The sequence below is a fragment of the Nipponia nippon genome, unplaced genomic scaffold, assembly GCF_047370975.1.
Source record: "Nipponia nippon isolate SJK-2023a ecotype South Korea unplaced genomic scaffold, ASM4737097v1 scaffold_1, whole genome shotgun sequence".
Lineage (NCBI taxonomy): Eukaryota > Metazoa > Chordata > Aves > Pelecaniformes > Threskiornithidae > Nipponia > Nipponia nippon.
The window spans coordinates 127,853,476-127,873,372 of record NW_028262290.1 but is presented as its reverse complement, the minus strand read 5'-3'; the positions used below and the strand labels follow the sequence as shown (position 1 = coordinate 127,873,372).

The 19,897-nt window shown below is 36.9% G+C and overlaps 1 protein-coding gene across 10 annotated transcripts in view; it reads right to left on the bottom strand.

The window, feature by feature from the left end:
• TBC1D5 (TBC1 domain family member 5) overlaps window positions 1-19,897 on the bottom strand; it is a 318,020-nt gene that overhangs the window by 108,552 nt on the left and 189,571 nt on the right. For all 10 annotated transcript variants that reach the window (XM_087771855.1, XM_087771860.1, XM_087771874.1 and 7 more), the window contains one exon: window positions 15,207-15,379. In XM_087771855.1, the coding sequence (XP_087627981.1) occupies window positions 15,207-15,379 (173 nt within the window). The remainder of the gene's footprint in view (window positions 1-15,206; window positions 15,380-19,897) is intronic.

Genomic DNA, 19,897 nt, shown 5'->3' with positions numbered 1-19,897 from the left:
CCTGAGATTAGTGTAAATGTACCAGGAAAAGGTTCTAAATTCCAACAAAGCCAGCATCTACGCTTTATTTTTTTGTTCCTTTACAAAGAGGACTTCATGAAAAATCCCTCTAACACCAAGAACATATTTTTTATTTTTTGTATTAACTCTGTTCCCTCCTCCATTCAGGTATTACCCTCCGGTGCCAATACTTATAAAAAAAAAAAAAAAAAAAAGAGCTTAATATAAGTAACCACAGGAGGATCTCTTCTCCCCTTGAAAAACTGCAAATAAAGATGTCAGCTATTGAGTATATTTGTGGCGTCTCCAGCAGCTGCTGTTAAATACCAGCTGGTCTAGCTGATTAAAATTACCTCCGAGTTGGTATTATAAAGATGCCTGGGCAGCGTTGCTGTATTAATGGATTATTGAGTGAGCGATGAAAACCTTGGCCAGCTGATGCGTTTTATTACAGATAGGCTTTATGATGTGTAATCACTGTAATTTTTATAACTAGAGGAAACAGGAAAAAAAGAAGAACCTTCTTTCCCCTCTTACACATACCGAAATCAGTTAAACCAGGTCTTTTTTTTTTTTTTTTTGCCACTCTGTTACTTGGGAGTTAGCTAAACAAATAATTTGGTTTTTAATAGTTTCTGCATATGTAAGACTTTATCCACACCTACACATACACAAAGAATGAAAAATTCTATGTTTAAGGCTATCCTGTATTTACCTATTTTACATATGTTTAAGTTTACACACTGGGTATTTATTTCATCCTTTGACTACCAGGCGAGTGCTGCAATCGGCTATGTGCATTATTTAATGACTGAACTACACTGCAAACACACCTTATATTCTCCAGGTTCAGCAATTCAAGCAATGAGGTCTTACATCTGGTCCCTCCATCTCCTCTCTCCCTTATTCTCCTCCCCTCCCTGCCCCAAACCTTCACGCAGTATGTCCTTTAACAGTCTCTCAAACTTTTTTCTCCCCTTACTAACCACAGATTTACCAAGTTTTCTGATGGTAGTTTGGTTTGCTCCCAAACTTACTGTGGTAATTATGAAAATCATGTAATTGTTACCACTTTTTGAGATTTAAGAAAAAATAAATGACTGGGCACTTGGAAGATTCAGATATATCGGTGAAACATTTTATTACAGATGACTTCTCTTGTGAGGTGATTCAGCAGCCAAGCCAAAGTTACCTCTGCCCGAATGCCATTACTGAAAGCATCTCAAGAAAAAATACTGCAATTTTTTCAGGAATGGACACACACCAAAAGCCAGCTAATGATATCCGAGATCTTTCAGTGGAATAGGAACTGCTGAAATGTAAAAACAAAGTAAAATAAAAAAAAAAAAAGGTCTTTTTCGGTAACATTAACTTTAACCTCTTAAATCTCTCTTAAGGAGATGTAGCATTGCTCGTCTTTTTCCAGACTAGATAATTAATATTAACTCTTCCACAAAGTTTAGAAAATAATTCTGTGTAATGTTCAAAAACTGAAATAAGTTACAGAATTTTATAGGACCCTATGAAATATGGCTGGGCATTATTCTAGATATTCCAAAGTACAGAGCTGAATTTTTGGGAGATGCTACTACATCATATACATTCACCTGCAACCTCTATGGAGAACTTTTTACTCAGGTTGGTGGAATTCATGTGAAGTACTGCAGTCAGATCAGTTAAACCATTTGTTAGAAGAAAAAGCTGCTCTAAGCCCAGCATTTAATAGAGCAAAAGATAATTTAGATCAAAAAATAGATCAAAGATAATTTAATTAACAAGGTTGTTAAAGGCAAGGATTTTACAATGGAGAAACTTTTTTGATTTAAAGGTGAGTCTTAGAAGTCATTTTTGGTCCACCCAAGAGTAAAATAATCTAGGCACTTTCCTCTTTTCTTCATGCCAGGAGAACCTAAACCATCTTATGGTACAAATGTGTGTTTCTAAATCCAACACCTGAAAATCTGAATATGTGATATACATCTCTGATTAATCACCTGCCTATTGTGAAACACTTCTGCACTGCCATGACTAGCGGTGGAGCTGATGCCAGTTTCTGTAAAAGGAAGGAGAAAAGCGTATTTCACTAGGTAGGGATGGATACTGTGAATAAACAGGGGCCTCTCCGCTCTTCCCAACTTCACCATTTTCTTTCTGCAGAACATTTGAGCAGGGGTAAGGGAAACAGGCAAAGCCATTAGAGCAGGTCAAGGAAGAACGTGCGAGGTGAAGCCACCCCAAGCAGTGAAGCCGCACGGCTCCCTGCAGTACACAGTAAGAGTGGTGCTAGTCCGAAATACCTCAGCTGACGGCCGTGCCAAGTGCAGAAGGCAGAAGCCACAGTTGGCTGCTCGCAGGAGCGTCGCCATCCGGCACCTGTTTTGTCTCCATTTTACGTCTGGAGCCCAAAATGGATCTTGCAGTCAAAAAGCTCTTTTGGGAGGGAGATGCATTTTCATATCTGTTCTAAAAACTTAGTTTTTTTTAAATAAAGAAATAAAATAATGGTGATTTTGGTTTGCTAAACCCCCCCCCCCCCCAGTTTCTACTTTCTCCCCTCCTGCACAACGCTGAAGCTGGAGCCAGGCGTGGGCCAGCGGATACCAGCAGGCACTTTTACTGGCAAGTTTATACTCACCACGTCATGAAACAGCCAAAGCTTTCTCTAAGTAGTTATTCCACGCACACAGAGCATAGGTACGGCCATGAGCAAACCAGGTGGCTTTTACCCCTCTGTTTGGAGCCAACCAAGAGACCGCATTTTGCAGCCACGAGTGAAAACCAACCCATTTTTTAATGACTGCCTAGCAAGAAAGGCTCTCTGTCCCAACTACCCGTTTTCTGTTTTTTCCTACGGTGCATTACGTACGCTATTTTAAACACGTTTACCCTGTGGTACCGCTGACAAGCCAGCCGAGCCGGCAGCCTGCAGACGCTGCCATTTGGGTTGGTTTCCCCCAAGGCGGGGGCGCGGCCGGGGCCGGGGCCGGCGTTTCCTAGGAAACGGCTGGCACGCCTTGCGGGGGGCGGGGCCGGGTGGAGGGGCGGGGCCGCGCAGGGGGCGGGGCCGGTTTCAGGCGGCCGGGGCGGAGGCAGGGGGACGCCGGTTCAAATCCCCCAAACGGAGGGGGAAAAAAAAGGGCTGCCTGGGCTCCCCGGCAGCGTATTTTTCACGCGTTTACTGAATTTCCATCTTGAGCAACCCTAAAAATAATAATAAATAATAATAAATAAATAATAAACAATAAACCCATCCCCAATTCTGCACCGCTGTGAGGTTTTGCACCTATGTCGATGCTGAGGCACATTTACTGTACAGCGCAGAGAGGCGTCTCTCTTGGATCTAACCACGGGTGGGCCAAGCAGCGGTGAAGAACAAACAGTGTTACAGTTGGAAAAACATCTTACTGAAGATGAAGACTCAGTTAAAGCTGAGATATAGTGCAAACACGAAATACTCCAAGTTTCCCCCAGAAGGGCTACTTGAAGTAAGATTTAAATCAATGTCACCCATGGGGATTCACAGAAAGATAGCCAACTGGAAGCACTGAAGAAGTAAATTATTTTATCTGAGAAGGAAAAAATTAAGGGAAGGCAATTCTCTAAATGTTAAAATTATTACAACATGCTAAAGAAATATCTTCGCATTTGTAGTAAATACATATACATTGATATGCTCTGAATTAATGGTCAATTTAACATGCGTGCTAAATTTTACGCAAAACAAGATTCTTAATTCACTTGGGTTAATAAACATAAAATTCTGATAATTACAGATACAATAATGTCATATGAGCACTTTAAACATATGCTGTGGGAATTAAATCCTGGCTATTCCTGCCCACTGAGGACCAGTTTTTAATCTTCGATGCATGATATGTAGTAATGGATTTTACGAGTTGACTTTTTTAAATTTGATGATCAGGTTAATGAAATTTATAATGATATTTTTCACACCAAGTTCAAAATAGTAGTTAACTCCTTGGCAGAGGAATTCAGATTGGACATGTAATGGATGTACCAGCAACTGCTGGTGTGAAAGGATTAATCATCATTTTAGACTTTTATTAAATTAGATAAAATGGGATAGGCATGAATCAGAATATATAACAATTAATCACTGGACTTTATTGAGTCTTTTAAAAATCTTATTTACTCCTGAGTTGATAACTAATCTAGGCCATTCTGTACCAGTTTGACAAACTCTCCAGATAATGACTGTCACTAGAACATTAATAATACCGTCATTTAACAACAAAATATTTATTCTCTATGTGAATTAGGTTTTTTTAACATTTGCGGATGCTAAAGGACATACCCCTGTCTTAGCCACCACAAAGCCTTGTAATTCAGCTGATTCTTTGCTATTGAAATCTTTTGCTTTTATATATTTGCTTGTTTTTTGAAATTTAGGTAATGTGTGCCTATGCACACAACCAGTGTGCACAGGCGACCAAAGTTTTTGGTATATCCAACTAGCATTTAATGTAAATTGTTAGAGCTATACACACTGGAACTACTAGAAAACAAAAATTCCTAAACTTTTGAAGTTTATTTATTGATCACTGAGAACCACCCCAGTTAAATTACCATAAACCTCAACATCACAACAACTACTAATCCAGCTAATAGGAATTAAGGGAGATGGAAGATACATAATAAGCATCTGGGGGATATGGAATTTATCCCATGAGTGTAGTAAAGAGCTCATAATTTAAGAGTGCCAAAACCCAAGTGCATCATGAAGGTCTTTCCTCAAAAGTGACATTAATTGCATATCCCACAGATGCTTATTACATATTCTATTTATACCTCCAAGAAGAAAAATATTCGTTTAAAGTTTAAAGGTTTAGTACTGCTTAAACACAATGTAACACAGCTGTCTCATGATGTCACAGGGAATATCAAAGGCTGCAGCACAGAGTCATAATGTAAGAAATAGTTTAGACAGAAGATAAATCAGGGGATGCATTTCGGCGGGAGAGTCCCAGAGCTCAGATGTACAGTAAAGCAGGATGTATAACTAAGTACCTTGCTTGGATATGGGATTACACCATTAAAAAGGTTTTTCTGATTACAGTTATTAAAATAAGAGAAAGGAGAATTAAATCTATTTCAATTCTTTTAAACAATTTTTCAATACACGCAACATGTCAAACGATTAATACTAAGATATGAATTGCTAAGGTCAAAGATGCCATTATCCCTTCTACTGTTCAGTCTATACAAATATAAATGTGTCATCATTAATGTTGCTAGATATTAAGCACATTGGCACATTGCAAACTTTCTGTGGAAATTATTTCTTTTCTTCTACTGCCTGATTACTCTTTTGTCATTTCTCTCATAGATAAGTAAGATAATGAGCAGAATTCTTTGATTCAAGATGTCCTATATACTTCTAGTTAACTGTATGTGCATTATTAAAAAAAACCAAAACCTGATATTGCTGATTTTGCACGTCATTCCCACATGTACTTTTTAGGAAAAATGCAATAAACCACAAGGCCCAAGCTTAAACTCCAACAGCTCACACAACATTTATTGATGTAAGTTGTAAACAACGAAGAACTGTGTTTAGATGTTGTCTGGAATTTTGATTTAAGCGCTGTAATGATATTTAATAACATACAACATATTGCACAGTTCTGCTGCTGCTATAGTGCACACGTGGATATGTGTATAGATTTATCCAAAGTATCAAAATATTTTTTACAAACTTCTCCACCTCTGCTAATAAAAACCTGGTAGCATTATGGTAGGAGTAACAGCAATCAGAACCAGGGGGAGTTTCATTATATTATATTTTATTACATTATATTATATTATGAACTTAAGGACACAAAATATGACATTTCTTTTCTCTCGCCCCTTTGTCAATATCAAGAGCAAAATAAAATATATTGCTTGCGTGGCATTCAAAGATCACTGTATTGGATGCTTTTTCAGACTTAAAGGACAAAAAAATATTATATAAAGGTAATCAGAGAAAGCATGCTAACATGGTCCTAATTTCAAATGAGGTGATAAGAAGTAAAGAAAAGCAGATGATTAAAAATTACAGATGACGATGTAAAGGTCTATGAAAAGAGATGCTCTCTTGTGGACTTCCCAAGCTCATGTTATATTGGGTGATGTCGTTTTGCTTCTCTGAAATTTGGGAAGAATTATTGTCCTGTTGTCAATACATTCAATACTGAATAACAAGGTCTAGGTGCATCCACTGCCTTCTTTTTTTATAAACAGTGTTATCTGGAAATTCAAGGAAGTCATCAACAGCAGTCGATATCAAGCTGCAAATGGTATGTTAAGTATTTTCAGAGGAAGAAAATAGAAGAGCAGCACCCTTGGCTTTCTGTAAAAATTCAAGTGTGACTCATTCATTGATTTCAAAACATGTATTTGAAACCAGCTCCTACTCTTGTCTGCTTTTGTTCTTTTTCACTAGGCAATTCTATTTTGCAGTGTTGTGCACAGATTTTCTCTCCTTGCCAAAATGTGTTACATAAGTTATGTAACTTAACTGTTTAGAGCCTCGTGCTATTACATTCAGTACGAGGGGTGATGAAATATTCTCATTATTTTTACAGCATTAGTTTGGTAAAATAATTCTGTTTTTAAAAATGTTTCTCAAACATCATTTCTCATTCTTTACCTAGACTAAAATATTGTGAATTCATACAATATGCAGAAGTTACACAAAATTGTACACCCTAATTAACAGCACTGCTCTTGAGCAACCTATTCCTGTGACCTGTGTTAATGGATTTTATTCTTCAGATATGGCTGGCTTGCTTTAATATTTCATAGGATACTGTTAAAAATTCTTGCTCAAAACCACATCAGAACCAGAAAAGATACTCAAGGCGTGCACCTATTTGGAACAAGATTTTTTTTTTTTTGCTGAAGCTTCTACAACTCTAGCAAGATGTTGCAAAGAGGTTCACAAGGTCATGGAGAACTACTATCCAGCTCACCCATTTTAAAAGTTAGGACAATCAGTTGTATTATTTTCAGGGCAGAACCTTTTCCTGTTGCACGTACTTCCAACGCCGCCATGTATTTATCCAACTTAAGAACTTGGAATAAACCAACCGTCAGAGAAGACTCAGAATATGAATTATAACTCAGACTGTGAATTAGACTCAGAATGTGAATTATATGGGTTGTCTGAAGAATTCCTCCCCCCCCCCCCCCAACCCCTCACCCCAATCTGTAACATTTGGTTAGACTGAAGGGGGAGAGAGCACTGTCCATAGGGGTAGAAATGGCTATCCAAGAACTATGCTCAGTATCTGAAGTGGAAATAACAGGCGGACTGACTTGACTACCTGGTGAACTATTACTTTTGTGGGGAGAAAAGGCAAGAAGGAAGCATTCTTCCCAATGCTGACACTATACTGCCTTTCATTTTCCAGATTAACTGCATTCTACTGGGCAACCAGACACCTTTAGAGAAAATGCAGACTGGCCATATTTCTACCGAATTACTGTTTCACTAGTTTTCAACAACATTTTCATTAGGGATGAATTGTGGTTTCAGGATGTAATTTTCTGCGAAAACTAAGGACTCAGATGAAAATGACCCCAAAGAGCTAGATGATTAACATGTCCTCCTAGGCCGAGGGAGACTCAGACTGAAGACTGTGCTATCCCTGAGTTGACATCCCACACCTTAAGGCAGTTCACTAACTATTGCTTTTTTTTCTCAAATGCAATTCCCTGTCATTCTTCTCCCCACCCCTGAAAATCCAAAATGCCGTAGTTTGTTCTGACATGGAATAAAAAGGAAATACTAAAAACTTAGAGTTTTTTTATGAAATCTAACTCCTGTGCTTCCAACAGGCCTACACTGTGCATCTAAATACTACATGCTCATTTATTTAAAGATTTGGAACAAAATTCTCTTATCTGCACTACCCACTGGATCGCAGTTGTGTTTAAGGATGACAATATAACTTTTAAATTTTAAAATTTAGGCACTAAATTGTGTTTACTATTTCTTGCCATTGTTCTTGTTGAGGCTCCCCTTTGTATTCTTGCAGAGGCTCTTCTTTGTGCGGCTCTTTTTTACGTGCATTGAGATGATGCAAAAGAACCCCAAGATTTTCAGGGTGACCTTCTGCCTGTATTAGTCTTTAGACTATCTTTGGGTACTGGCCTTTATCTTAAGGACTTATGACAGGATGATCTTTCCTTGCTGGGTGGTGCACATGGTTCTCTTCATTACTTATTATCATTTCTAAAGGTATGTCTTCACAGGAAAATAGAGGGCGTGCTAGTAACATATGTTTGCATGCCCATAATAACTTGATTCAGATAGACCAGGTAAGAATAAGCAGTGAGCATGAAGCACCAGTTAACCAAAACATGAATTATCCACAGGCCTGGATTCTACGGGAAATGCTTTGGTTGCTAGCAAGTGCTTAAGTCCAAAGTGCTGTATTTTGCCTACTAACATCATGTTAACATGGGCATGTTAGCACAGTTTCATTTTTTAGGCATATGCTGAGATAATTGCCTTCTGCAACAGTTACTGGACCTACCTATTGCCTTTTCTGTACCAATTTCCAACATGAGTTTTCTAGACTAAGTTCTGTGTCATTGAAAGAAACAAAATGATTCACTAAATTAAACAGTACTGGTTAACCTGAACAGGTGATGTGATTTAAGTACAAAGAAAGCAAAGGAGAAGTAAATACTTGATATATGGCACCTTAAATTCCTTACTAGAGTTGAAATTCTCCATTCATTGTTCAGCTTTTATAATCAATAGCTATTGACTACAAAAGTAAAAGAAAAAAAAAGACAAGACAAAGATAGCCTTCCAAACACCTATATATATTCCTACTAAATTCATCACAGGTTTCAGAAGATATTTATTCTATTCAAATCCACTGGTCTCTAAGCCTACTTATGTTTAATGCCACCAGCTGTTTTTTTTTTTTTAAGGGTATGTGACAAAAGTCAAAATGGAAGCTTTCCTGCTTGTTTCTTTCCCAGATAAAGATAATTCCCTGTACTTCATATGGGAAGCACATCACCTGCATCAAGGAGCAACATAATGACAAATCTGCATTCCATCCTCACAGCCATCCAGTACTACTCATTATCATCTCAGCACATAATTATGCGGCAGGAGAGTAAAACTCAAATGAACACTTTTGACACCTCAACCAATCCTTCATTCTGTTTATAGAGTGGGCTTTCATGTTACGTATACGTTCAAATCTTAAGTCTAAGGTAAGACTAAAATACTGTTTGTGACAGTTGGGGAAAAAGGACAAAATCAAAAGTTCATCATAGTTTAATTTCCATCTAATACACAACAAGAAATGGCACAAAATGAAATATACATTTTTTCAATCAACAAACTAGAAAGCTTTTTGGAGAAACTCAACAATGAGCAACAGATATCTATCATTGAAGAACATTAAACGGTGAGTAGCCTCACTTCAAAACAGAAGAAAAGCAAATTCTAGAATTAAGTAGGATTTGCTTGCTGCCTGAAAGTAAGATACCTACCCTGATGCTTCAAGAATTGTCCAAATTTATTTGCACAGAGCAAATTCTTTGAGTTAGTAAACCACTGCAATACAACTGGCACGTCAACAGTAGGTGAGGCAATCCCTCTCTCCATCAAAATACATGGTAGTTTTCTAAATTAGCTTCAGATGTGTTTTCTTGTGTCACCTAACTTTGAACTTACAGGTTTCTTTTTACAATACTTTTTTCACTATGCAAGATAGAATTTGTAGTAAAGCCTTCAGATGTCTGAGTCAGCCCTCAAAAGCTTTATCTAAAAATCCAGTAGGCTGTATCTCTTCTTAATTTCTGGGACCAACAGTGGATGGTAACCTTTCTTAGAAAGGCCTGTTCATCTGGCATTGAATCCTTAACAAGCCCTCTACTGACAGACAAGCTAGGATTTATATTCCATTAAAATCTGCTTTATGTGTAACGCTCTGTTTAAGTCAAACAGAAAATAATTACTGGAAATCAACAGCAATACCAGTTACTAAGTTCAGGATTAATTTGGTCCTGGGCATTCAAATGAGAACTATTACTTTGTTCAAGAAGACTTTGTATTTGCTTAGTCGTAGCCATTGTGAGATACTAATTTATTTTAATAGCAAGGCCAGATTTTGGTGGTTCCCCTACTACATGCCCAACAGCTCAAAGTTGCTTTCATTGTAATTGCTGTCCAATTAATTAATGACACTGGATTAAAAACTACAGAGGAACTGTAGGTGGTTTGGCCCATGCCATATATTATGTCTCTCATTTTTTTGGTGAAGTGTGAGAATCCAAAATAAACCCAGGCATCCTGAATGATCTCTAAAGTTCTCCTTAGCAAGACTGATCTTTGATCTACTTTTTCTGGAGATCAGGAAGATTTCTTATTCTGATGACTAGTGGGGTATTTTTTTTTTTTTTCTGGATACAATGATTATGATTTATGGTCCTTTACTGCACAGGTAAAATCCTTTAAATTCTCCCTCCAGAGATCAATATGGTTATGGAAAGGAATACTGCCTGGTACCATAATGGCATGGGAGAGAAACTAAAACAGGTGGATGCCCCACAGCAGTGCTCATAGCAAAGCAACTAAGAATAGTAATAGTGGAACAGCACATCTGCTGTTGACTTTGCTGTAACATAACCTTTCTAATGCTATCTTCAAATCTACACTCGTGCCTAGTTACCCTGCAACTTAGTTTGCACCCTTCTCTTGTTTTTTCTTTGCTTCATGAGATAGGCTTCTTCTTGAAGTATAATTGTGGTATCAGCCTACAGGGCTGAAACTGCATCTCGAGCTGCAGTAGGTAGTATGTCTGCCTGATTGATCATCATAAAGCAGAGTGGCAGCGGGAGGCAAAGTCATCGGCACTGAATGTTCTAAGAAGGCCTTTTTTGTACTGAGATTAAGCTATCATGAAATATTTACACTCACTTCTGCATGCGCTTTAGTGTCTGTTGGATTAAGTGCTTAGAAAGAGTTTGCTTAACCAATATAATACAACCATCACTATTATGATGCAGAAGCTAGTGAGTTGATGCCAACAGTTAATTTTTATTCTTAAATAAAGCTTTTTACACTTATGGCTTGTCATTATCTTTGTGTGCATTATTTCTATACAACCATATCATATATATTTACATGATCTGGCTGTACTTATTGCATGCAGTTCTATGAGAATTTAATTTAATGCAATATAATTCACTTTGAAACTCTCAATACATAAAATAAAGCAGTAATAATGATATTATGTGGGACTTTTCCAATTGATTCATGTTTTCAATAAAATGTAAAAGAAGTCCTCTACTACAAATTACTATAAATGGAAGAAAATGTCCTAAAATACAGATATATGAAGACTTTCCTCAAACCTTGTCCTTTCTCAAGCTGAGAGCACAACCTGCTTAATTTGCCACTGCAAACACTGGCCACTGCAGAAACTGCAGAATGGTTTTGCGATAATTATTTTGTACTGTAACATGAATTAGATGTAAGGGTCAAAGAAATTAACACTGGAATACCATTTAATCTAGGACATTAATCATTGTTAACTCATCTAATTTTACAATTAAACTGAATATTCGATCTGTCAGCCCTTCAGAGTATCCATTCTTTTTGCTTAATCTTAGCATTTTTTTGTTTTTATTTAGAGAAAAGTTTATTATCAGGAAGCATGTCACCGAACTGTTAATGTAATCAATTCCATTTTATTTTCAAACCATTCTTGTGCTTTACTTTACAAAGTACAAAATTAGATATGATTAGATAATTATTATAGTTTGGTTAGACTGTACGCAATTCGCAGTGCTACCAGGAATGTGAAACAATGTTATTCTGCAAAACATTATCTTAGGGTCTAAAAACAAGCTAAAGACACGGCAAACAAAGAAGACTGAAGAATGATAAGGCACAAAGCCTTTATCTCTGTATTGCTGGTTCCATTTCGGATGATATTAATAGCAGCTGCATAATTATCACAGGGATATGCAGCGGCTGACTGCAAGTGAATGAATGGGCGGTCTCACAAAATTTCCAGCTACAGAAATTCCTGTGCTAAGGCTGCTACTGTATATGACACCAGCTTGAATGACCAGAGCACAGAAATACGGCAGCACCAGGACCCTAGTATACCTTGCTATACCTAACAGGGTTCTCCTTCTGATCAGCAATGAAATGAGATGTAATGTGAAGGTAATGTGAAGTCTGTTCACTGATGCCCTCCAGAAGATAATGAAATCCACTCCCTTGAGCTACCACTCCCTTGCAAACTATCCAGAGAAGATATTTCTTCTAAACTGGCAGCACCTCCCAGCATGCAGCCTGGCATACCAGGCTGAGGCTACTGACACCACGGTCTGCAGAGGACTAACCGATGAAGAAAAAATACAGATTTTTCACATTGATATCATAAACACTATAATGAGTATACTTTTCCACAAAACCAGCATACAACCTTTGCACTACTGGACAGCAACCAAAATTAATGAATCATACCACACGTACTGAAATGCCTGTTAAAGTCGGTGTTGTGAGCAGGTAAGCATAATTTCAAGACGTGTGTAACCACATTTTATTTTAAAGGACAGTTTCTGAACATGGAAATGTACAACAGACTAGGGATCTTCCAGTAGAACAAGTCTCCCTAGTGTTTGAAAAATAAAAGGACTATTTGTAAACATCAAAGGTTGAAATCAACTATATGAAAATAAAAAGAGTAAGTAAGAATTGTATCTACCTTGCCCGAGAAGGTTATAGAAGGATGTAAAGTATAAAATACTGTATTTTTAAATAAGTAAACTATATAACTTGTTTAGGCAAGGGGAGACTGCCACTAAATACAAGCCTTTCATGTTGATACTTTTCACCAGGAATGTCATAATATCTTTTGAGGGAAGTTCCCAGTCTTCCTTCTACCATTTTTATATTTTTGAGTGATATCAAGGCTGACAGATGAATATTTATTGTTGGCAAATCCAACAAACTTCAGCAAAACAATAAACTTTAACAAAAAGCTCACATGAATTCTACACTTGGGTTATGTTTAGCAATTATTAATAACCTATTAAGTTTAAGAAATGCTGTTTCTAGTTCAAGAAATGCTAAATACAGGAAAAGATCCAGCATCTGCGACTGTCGGCTGGCTCACTACTGGAAATTACTGTTTTGAAGAGTTCAGACATCATTAAAGGTGAGAATAATACAACACAGTCATGTTCTTTTTTCTTTTTCTCCTGTCCTCTATATTAAATCAGAAATCAGAGAAGGATATGACCTCACAGGCAACCTACTTTCCTCTTCTGCCAATGCAGAGTCATTGTCTATGATACTATCCATTTCTGAGAGCTTTTCAAAGCCTGCCTTTAAAATATTCTGATTTTCCTTTGTTAATTTTGATATATTATTTTACAGTCTAACAGCTCCCTGTTAGTAAGGTTTTCCTGATAGTCAGCCTGAAGCTCTCTCTCATAATTCATTCCCTTAACTGTAAATTTCTTTATTCAGATTCAGTTCTATTTATGCCACACCAGACTGCATCATTCTTCTGTTATTATAATGTTATGTTTTGAGCTAAAGTCTAATTTTTTCTTTCAATTATTTCTCTTACTGAAAGGCAAAATCTTATACTGAAGTGCAGACCTACAGTACAAATTATTTTTTCCCCAAAATATCTGTTTGCAAATTTCTGAGGCTTATCTTATTTTATTTTCTGTGTGTTTTCATAAGCCTTCATAAAAAAGAAACACTGTCTTTTTGTTTTCCTTGATATTTATACTGCCTACTTATTCATTACCACCTCTGAAGTTTATTAAGGATGCTTGCTTTCTCTTCCAGACTAGTGAAGATACTAACAAAATACACAACTCTACACTATGCAAAAAATACTGTAATAGGACAATCTGTCCTCTTCATACTTTTAATATCTTGAGTTTACTTGGCTTATTCTTCCTCTTCCTGTAACCCATTCCTATCAAAACTATTTAAGTTTTGTAGAATTACATTTATCTTCCTACTATATGTTATTTGTAAGTCTGGGACTACTACGCAGTCTTAGTTCAACTTTTTTCTTGCGGGCGTACTATGTCTCAGCATTTTTCCATTTTACTATAACATCAAATTACACTTTAATGTTAGTATTGCAGTTATGGCCTGACATTTACACAGTCACCTTTTCCCTCCCTGTCTACATTTTCTATTGAGTTGTTAAATGTAATTCACAATTACATTTGGAGATTCACACCTATAAATGAAACCTTTTTTTTTTTTTCATTTAAGGCAAAGCGAACCTTATTTTAAATCATTGCAAAAAGTGAAAAAAAAAATTAAATGTGTCATTTTTCTGTCACTGCAACTGCACATATAGCTTGCCAACTCTTTAAGGAATGATCAAAATGAATCAAATGTCTAGAATTCCAGACGATGAAGGCAAAATTCTTCCTCAAAAACACAGTCAATTCACAGTTACTCATGGTTCATCCAAGTTGCACACTCGGTATTGACCCAGACTGACTATGGCAGCCATAACTGGGTTGGATGCAATGCTGTGCAAAGTGGACAAGGCCACATCCAAAGTCACACCTGGCTCAATAAGCTCCCCTGGAACGGGGGTGCACAATACACAACCAGCTGAATGGATCTGAGCCAGCTTAATGGAAAATGGACTACCTGGGCTGACTCCGCACACAGGTACTTTATTATCTCCATGCCTTAACTTTTAACATGCCCCACCACACCTGTATTACCAGTATCCAAAACCCCATTATTGCAATAGGGGAAAGTTGACTGATACTGAATTGGTGATAAATTTAAGTAAACAAACCACTCAATGCTAATAATTTTCCCCTTTCTTCCTTCTTTGTGTCCTATTATCCCATTTCTTCTTATAGGAAAACCACAGGTAGAATATGTACTCGATTCAGTGCGTACTTCATCACTGCCCTGGGAGTCTTCGTCAAGTTCTCTAACACGTAGCTAAACGGACGTTATCTGCACTGGGAATGCCACTGTCACAAATGCAACAGTGGGGTGTCACTTACTGTAATGCTGCCAACTGAATAACTTCTAAGAGATAAGCAGTACTTCTTTTTATCCCCATTCCTCTAATCCTCAATTTAAGGAAAAAAAAAAAGTCCTAATATAATGAAATAAAAATAGAAGGAATTAAATTAAATAATGTTTTGCAACAACTTACAGTCCATAAATTTGTGGAGCAATTTCCAGTCGGTTCAGATGCATGTACAGCTCAATATCATGTTTCTTTAGCAGATGATCCTGAATTTGGTTTACCTTCGCAACAATAGCAATAGATGGGCCTAAGTCCTGCGGCCTTGCAAATGGCATAGGTGTAATCATCACATCTTTCTCCTGCGGACACAGAAAACAGGAAAAAAAAGAACATCCCATGAAGCGTTACTGTCTAAAGGGATTGTCTACAAGAGATTTGCTTTGTTGTAATCATCGGCTTCCAAATAAGCATAAAAATATTAATAACTTGTTTCTTTTCCAGGAAAATAGGAATCTTAAGTATCCACTTCTGTGGAAGGTATTGTGGGACTCCCCTTCCCAGGCGTGCCAAGGTTCATCCCCTCGTTCTGCACATCAATTTTTACGTGCGTGCTTTACTTTTCACACTCTGACAAAGTGTTGACAGCTTTATTTTAGCTTTAACATCAGCAGACTGAGTCAGTCCAGAGCAAAGCAGACAAATGGTAACTTAGTAGAGCATATATGCCCTCAGAGGACAATAAATTGCATACCAAATAGGAAATAACTTATTTTCAAACAATCCTTTCTAAACAGGCTTCCCTTGCTCAGAAAATCTGGTGGCTGTACCTCAAAATCTACACAACTTTGATAAAGCATCAGAAAACTTTTAAAACAAAAAAGAAATTGAAGGTTGCGCAAACTATGTCATGATCTAGAACATGACACACACCAAGTGAACACAGAGGAAGAAAACTACTGGAGTATTAGCATGCTTGAACCTGATAATGCTTTAAATTTGGTCTTCTTGCGAAAGAGTGAAGTATTATTGAAAAAGAGAGAGAATGCTAGAAAGAAGTGCAGCAAGTAATGAACCCCATTGAATAGGAAGCATAAAAAGGAGGATGAGAAATAAAAAAGAACAAGTCATACCTATCAAGATAAAGATTGAAGAAAGGGAAATGGAGAATTAAGCTGTCAGGAACAAGTTAAAGTTACAAAAGAGGGAAAATTGGAACAGTAAGAAGAGAAGATTTTGCAATGATTTTGTTGCAATCTGTTATCATGGCTCTCTGACTGGAAAGCTTCACTTTAAAAAATAGTTATTGTTTTTCTACCCTTTTGCTCAGTATATTGATAGAGAAGCATTATCAAGGTCAAAGGGTTAATACTTTCAGAAGACTTCATTACAGCTTAAACTGTTGAAAGACAAATTCACTTGGTTCAATATGGTGAAAAGCACATTATTTTTAACATTCAATAACAAAGAAAGTTTTTTTTTTGTTGTATAAACTATCCCCAAGGTTGCTTCCTATGGTTATAGTCCCTCTTCAACCCCATTCTCTCTGTATCAGCATTTTAAGAGGAAGGAAGAGAAGTACTCATATTTCACAATAATTTACAACATGGTTTAACATTCAAGTGGGCAGTGAACATTTAATAATTTCTACCAAAAAGCCTATTTTTTATGTTGATCTCCTTTACTTCAAATATTTTTTCTTAATTATTCCATTTCTGTACTGCAGAAAATATTGTATGATGCTGAGCAGTGATTTCAGGTAAAATGTTGCTATTTAAGGATCTGATCGATTATAAATTGTATCTTAAAATCTGCTTAATTGTTGCTTTGCTGTGGCAATTGCAGCCAAGGGACTGATCTGTCTATTACAGTGCAGTGATTTTGCCATGCTATTGTGGTACCAAGACATTCATTTAAGATGCCCCAGCAAATTGTTTGACAAAAGCTCCCTCAGACTGTCAAATAAAGCTCACTGATATGGCATCCTTTCATTCAAAATCTTTTGTGTGCTACCAAACAGAAATTTAAAATAAAACATCTAGCATCTTAGGGGCTAATAAGAAATGTGGCTACTTACTTAAATACTAAAGTTCTTCACAGCTGCAGGTACATTGAGGAAGGATATTTCTCCTACCTCCTTTTTTAATTATTCTATTAACTTCTTTACTACCAAATCAAGCAGCCTTCTTTTTACCCAGATTTTTGTTCCTCCATTGTATGGCTATGTCTTATGGTTCCTTCAGACCCATTTCATTATTTTCTTGGTCACATGCTAGAATGCAAAATACTGCAAAAGGGTATCCACCAATCTCCTTCTAATCTATATAGAAAAACACTCTTAAAGTATGATATGATAACATTGCCTTAATGTTAAATGCTAGCCTATACTAATTTTTTGCATGAACATATCAATTTATCTTTGAAACTAATCATAAAAATCTGTAACTGTACATATTCATAGACTGTGCATGTTCCATCAGTTGGCACACATCTGGGGTATGAACTTTATTCTGGTTTATTCAAGTTGAATTTAACTTCAGCTTGACCACTGCATGCACTCATGACTTTGATGACTTAAAATATCTATATTTTTAAGCTTTTCTTGATTATAGGCATAGATTCTTGTATAGAAATCTCAACATTAGAATCTTTCTACGTAGTTGAACTTGTAATACGAGAAGACTAGCTAGTTACCAGATTAGCCTTTACATCATTAGCTGTCTGTGGGTTTAAAGCCATCTTTACAAAATTAGAAGACAGACTCTTAGACACTGGCTCAAGTGTCAAAAGATTCTGAACATCAAAATTAATGCAAGCTTCCTCTTACGGAGGAGTGCCAAAACTGGAGTTATTTGTCACTTGCAGCATTTGTGCACCTTGGCATAATGCAGCACTGACACATTGCTGACTGTCAGACTGACTGACTACCAACATGGCTAAGTGCATCAAATAATACATGCTGGCGTGCCATTTTTAAAAGCATGAGATAAGTAAATGGTATCCATCAAAATGCAGTTCATCAGCATCTCAAAAATTAACCCCATTAACAGAAATCTTCAAAGCATGACAGAATCTGTGGGGACAGCAGTTGCAATCAATAATCAATGCCTTGACTGTCCATGCCTCCTGATTTGGTGCACTCCACCAAGAAGCTCAGTGGATGACTAGACTGCATATGGCACGTCTGTTGTCTCCTCTCACGCAATTTGGTTGAGAAAATGAGAATACACTTAGTCAGTTGAAATTGCTCCAAAAAATCACATCAGCTGGTGTGAAAGAAATAGCCCAAACAGAAAGCTGCTCAAAAAATATAATACAACCAAGGCGCCAAAATGTTTAACTAGAAATGACTCACAGTGCCTGTGCCTAAAGCACAGAAGCCAAGTGGACAACATGATACTGTGCCCCTGCTCGTACTCACTATATATTAAATTGCCTCATGAGACAAAAACATCCATTTTCTTTTTGTGAGCTTCTAAGTCTTGGAAAACATTTGAGTGTATGGGTTTAGTCATCTACTGCTAACACGAAATACAAATGATCAATCGCAAAGGGATGCGGTTCACAATAAAAAGACAAAGAGATGGCTCAGAGATGTGCTATACTGTTTACAGGAGAGCATCAGGTTCAACTCTAAGAACAGTTTAAATATGGATATCAGTGAAATGCAGATGAAAAATTCAGATCAAGTATTAGGAACAGAGTCACCAAATCCTGCCACAAAACATTACCTACCACAACACGAACTGGAATGGCTGGCAGTCAATACTAATACAATTTATATATTCATGCATTTAGGAAACAAATGCTACAGCAGTAAAGAAAGGCTAGGACATAGTACAAGTATAAACCGTGGACAGATTTCTCTCATTAACCACTAGGGAATGGAGTAGCTGGAGAAGCTCCTCTAATGGCAATTGGGAGTAATGGAACCAACTGTTAGAGGCTATAAAATGTAACATGTCTCTCAGAGCACATGCTTTCATTGCTTCCTTTGTGAAGATTCAGACTTTATTATGTAGCCAGCCCTCAAAGTCATGATTGTAAAAGGCATACGTACAAGAAAGGATTATTAAAGATTATACATGTTTGCAAAGAACAAGAACAAACAACTAGATATTAATCCATGCACTTTGCATTGTTAATTTTTTATGCCACGAAAGGACTGGAAAGGGCAATGTAAACTTTCACCTTCTACCCAAGCACTGTAAAACTGTTAGCAGACCTAGTTGTTTCCCGAATAAAATTCAGCCCCAGACTTTACCACCTCTGTCACAGAAATTGGAACAAATACATTTGAATACACCGAATTCTGAACAGCTACACTCAGAGAAACATGTCTCAGCTTTGTTGTTGGAATAAAAGTGACTCTGTAATAAGTTCATAAAATTTGTATCTCATATACTTTATCCTTAGTTACTGAGAATTATGTAAAAACCCAAATCCAAACAGTTATTTATAACTGTAGATGGCTTAGGCCAAGATACCAATGCTCCGTGTCTAATAAAATATATACACAGATACATTTAAACATTTAAAGAAAATAGAACCTTTTATGTGAGTCTTGAGTGGACATCTTTTTCTTCAACAGACAGGCAAAACCACCTCTCAAACTACTACTCCCTAATTACAGTTTGCAAATATATGTTTTGGTGCGCACACGTAGACATCCAAAACCAACCAAATTCTTATTAATTTTTTGTTAACTCTAGATACTCAACTCATGGTCTCTGTGAAAATGCTGACGTGAATCAAGCTGGAACTAAGTTTGGAGGACAACTCTTTTAGGATATAATACACTGAAAGTCTTGGCAATACCTGTAATATGGCTATGTTTTGCTAGAGCCTTCTACATACACTCCACACAAATCATTTTTCAG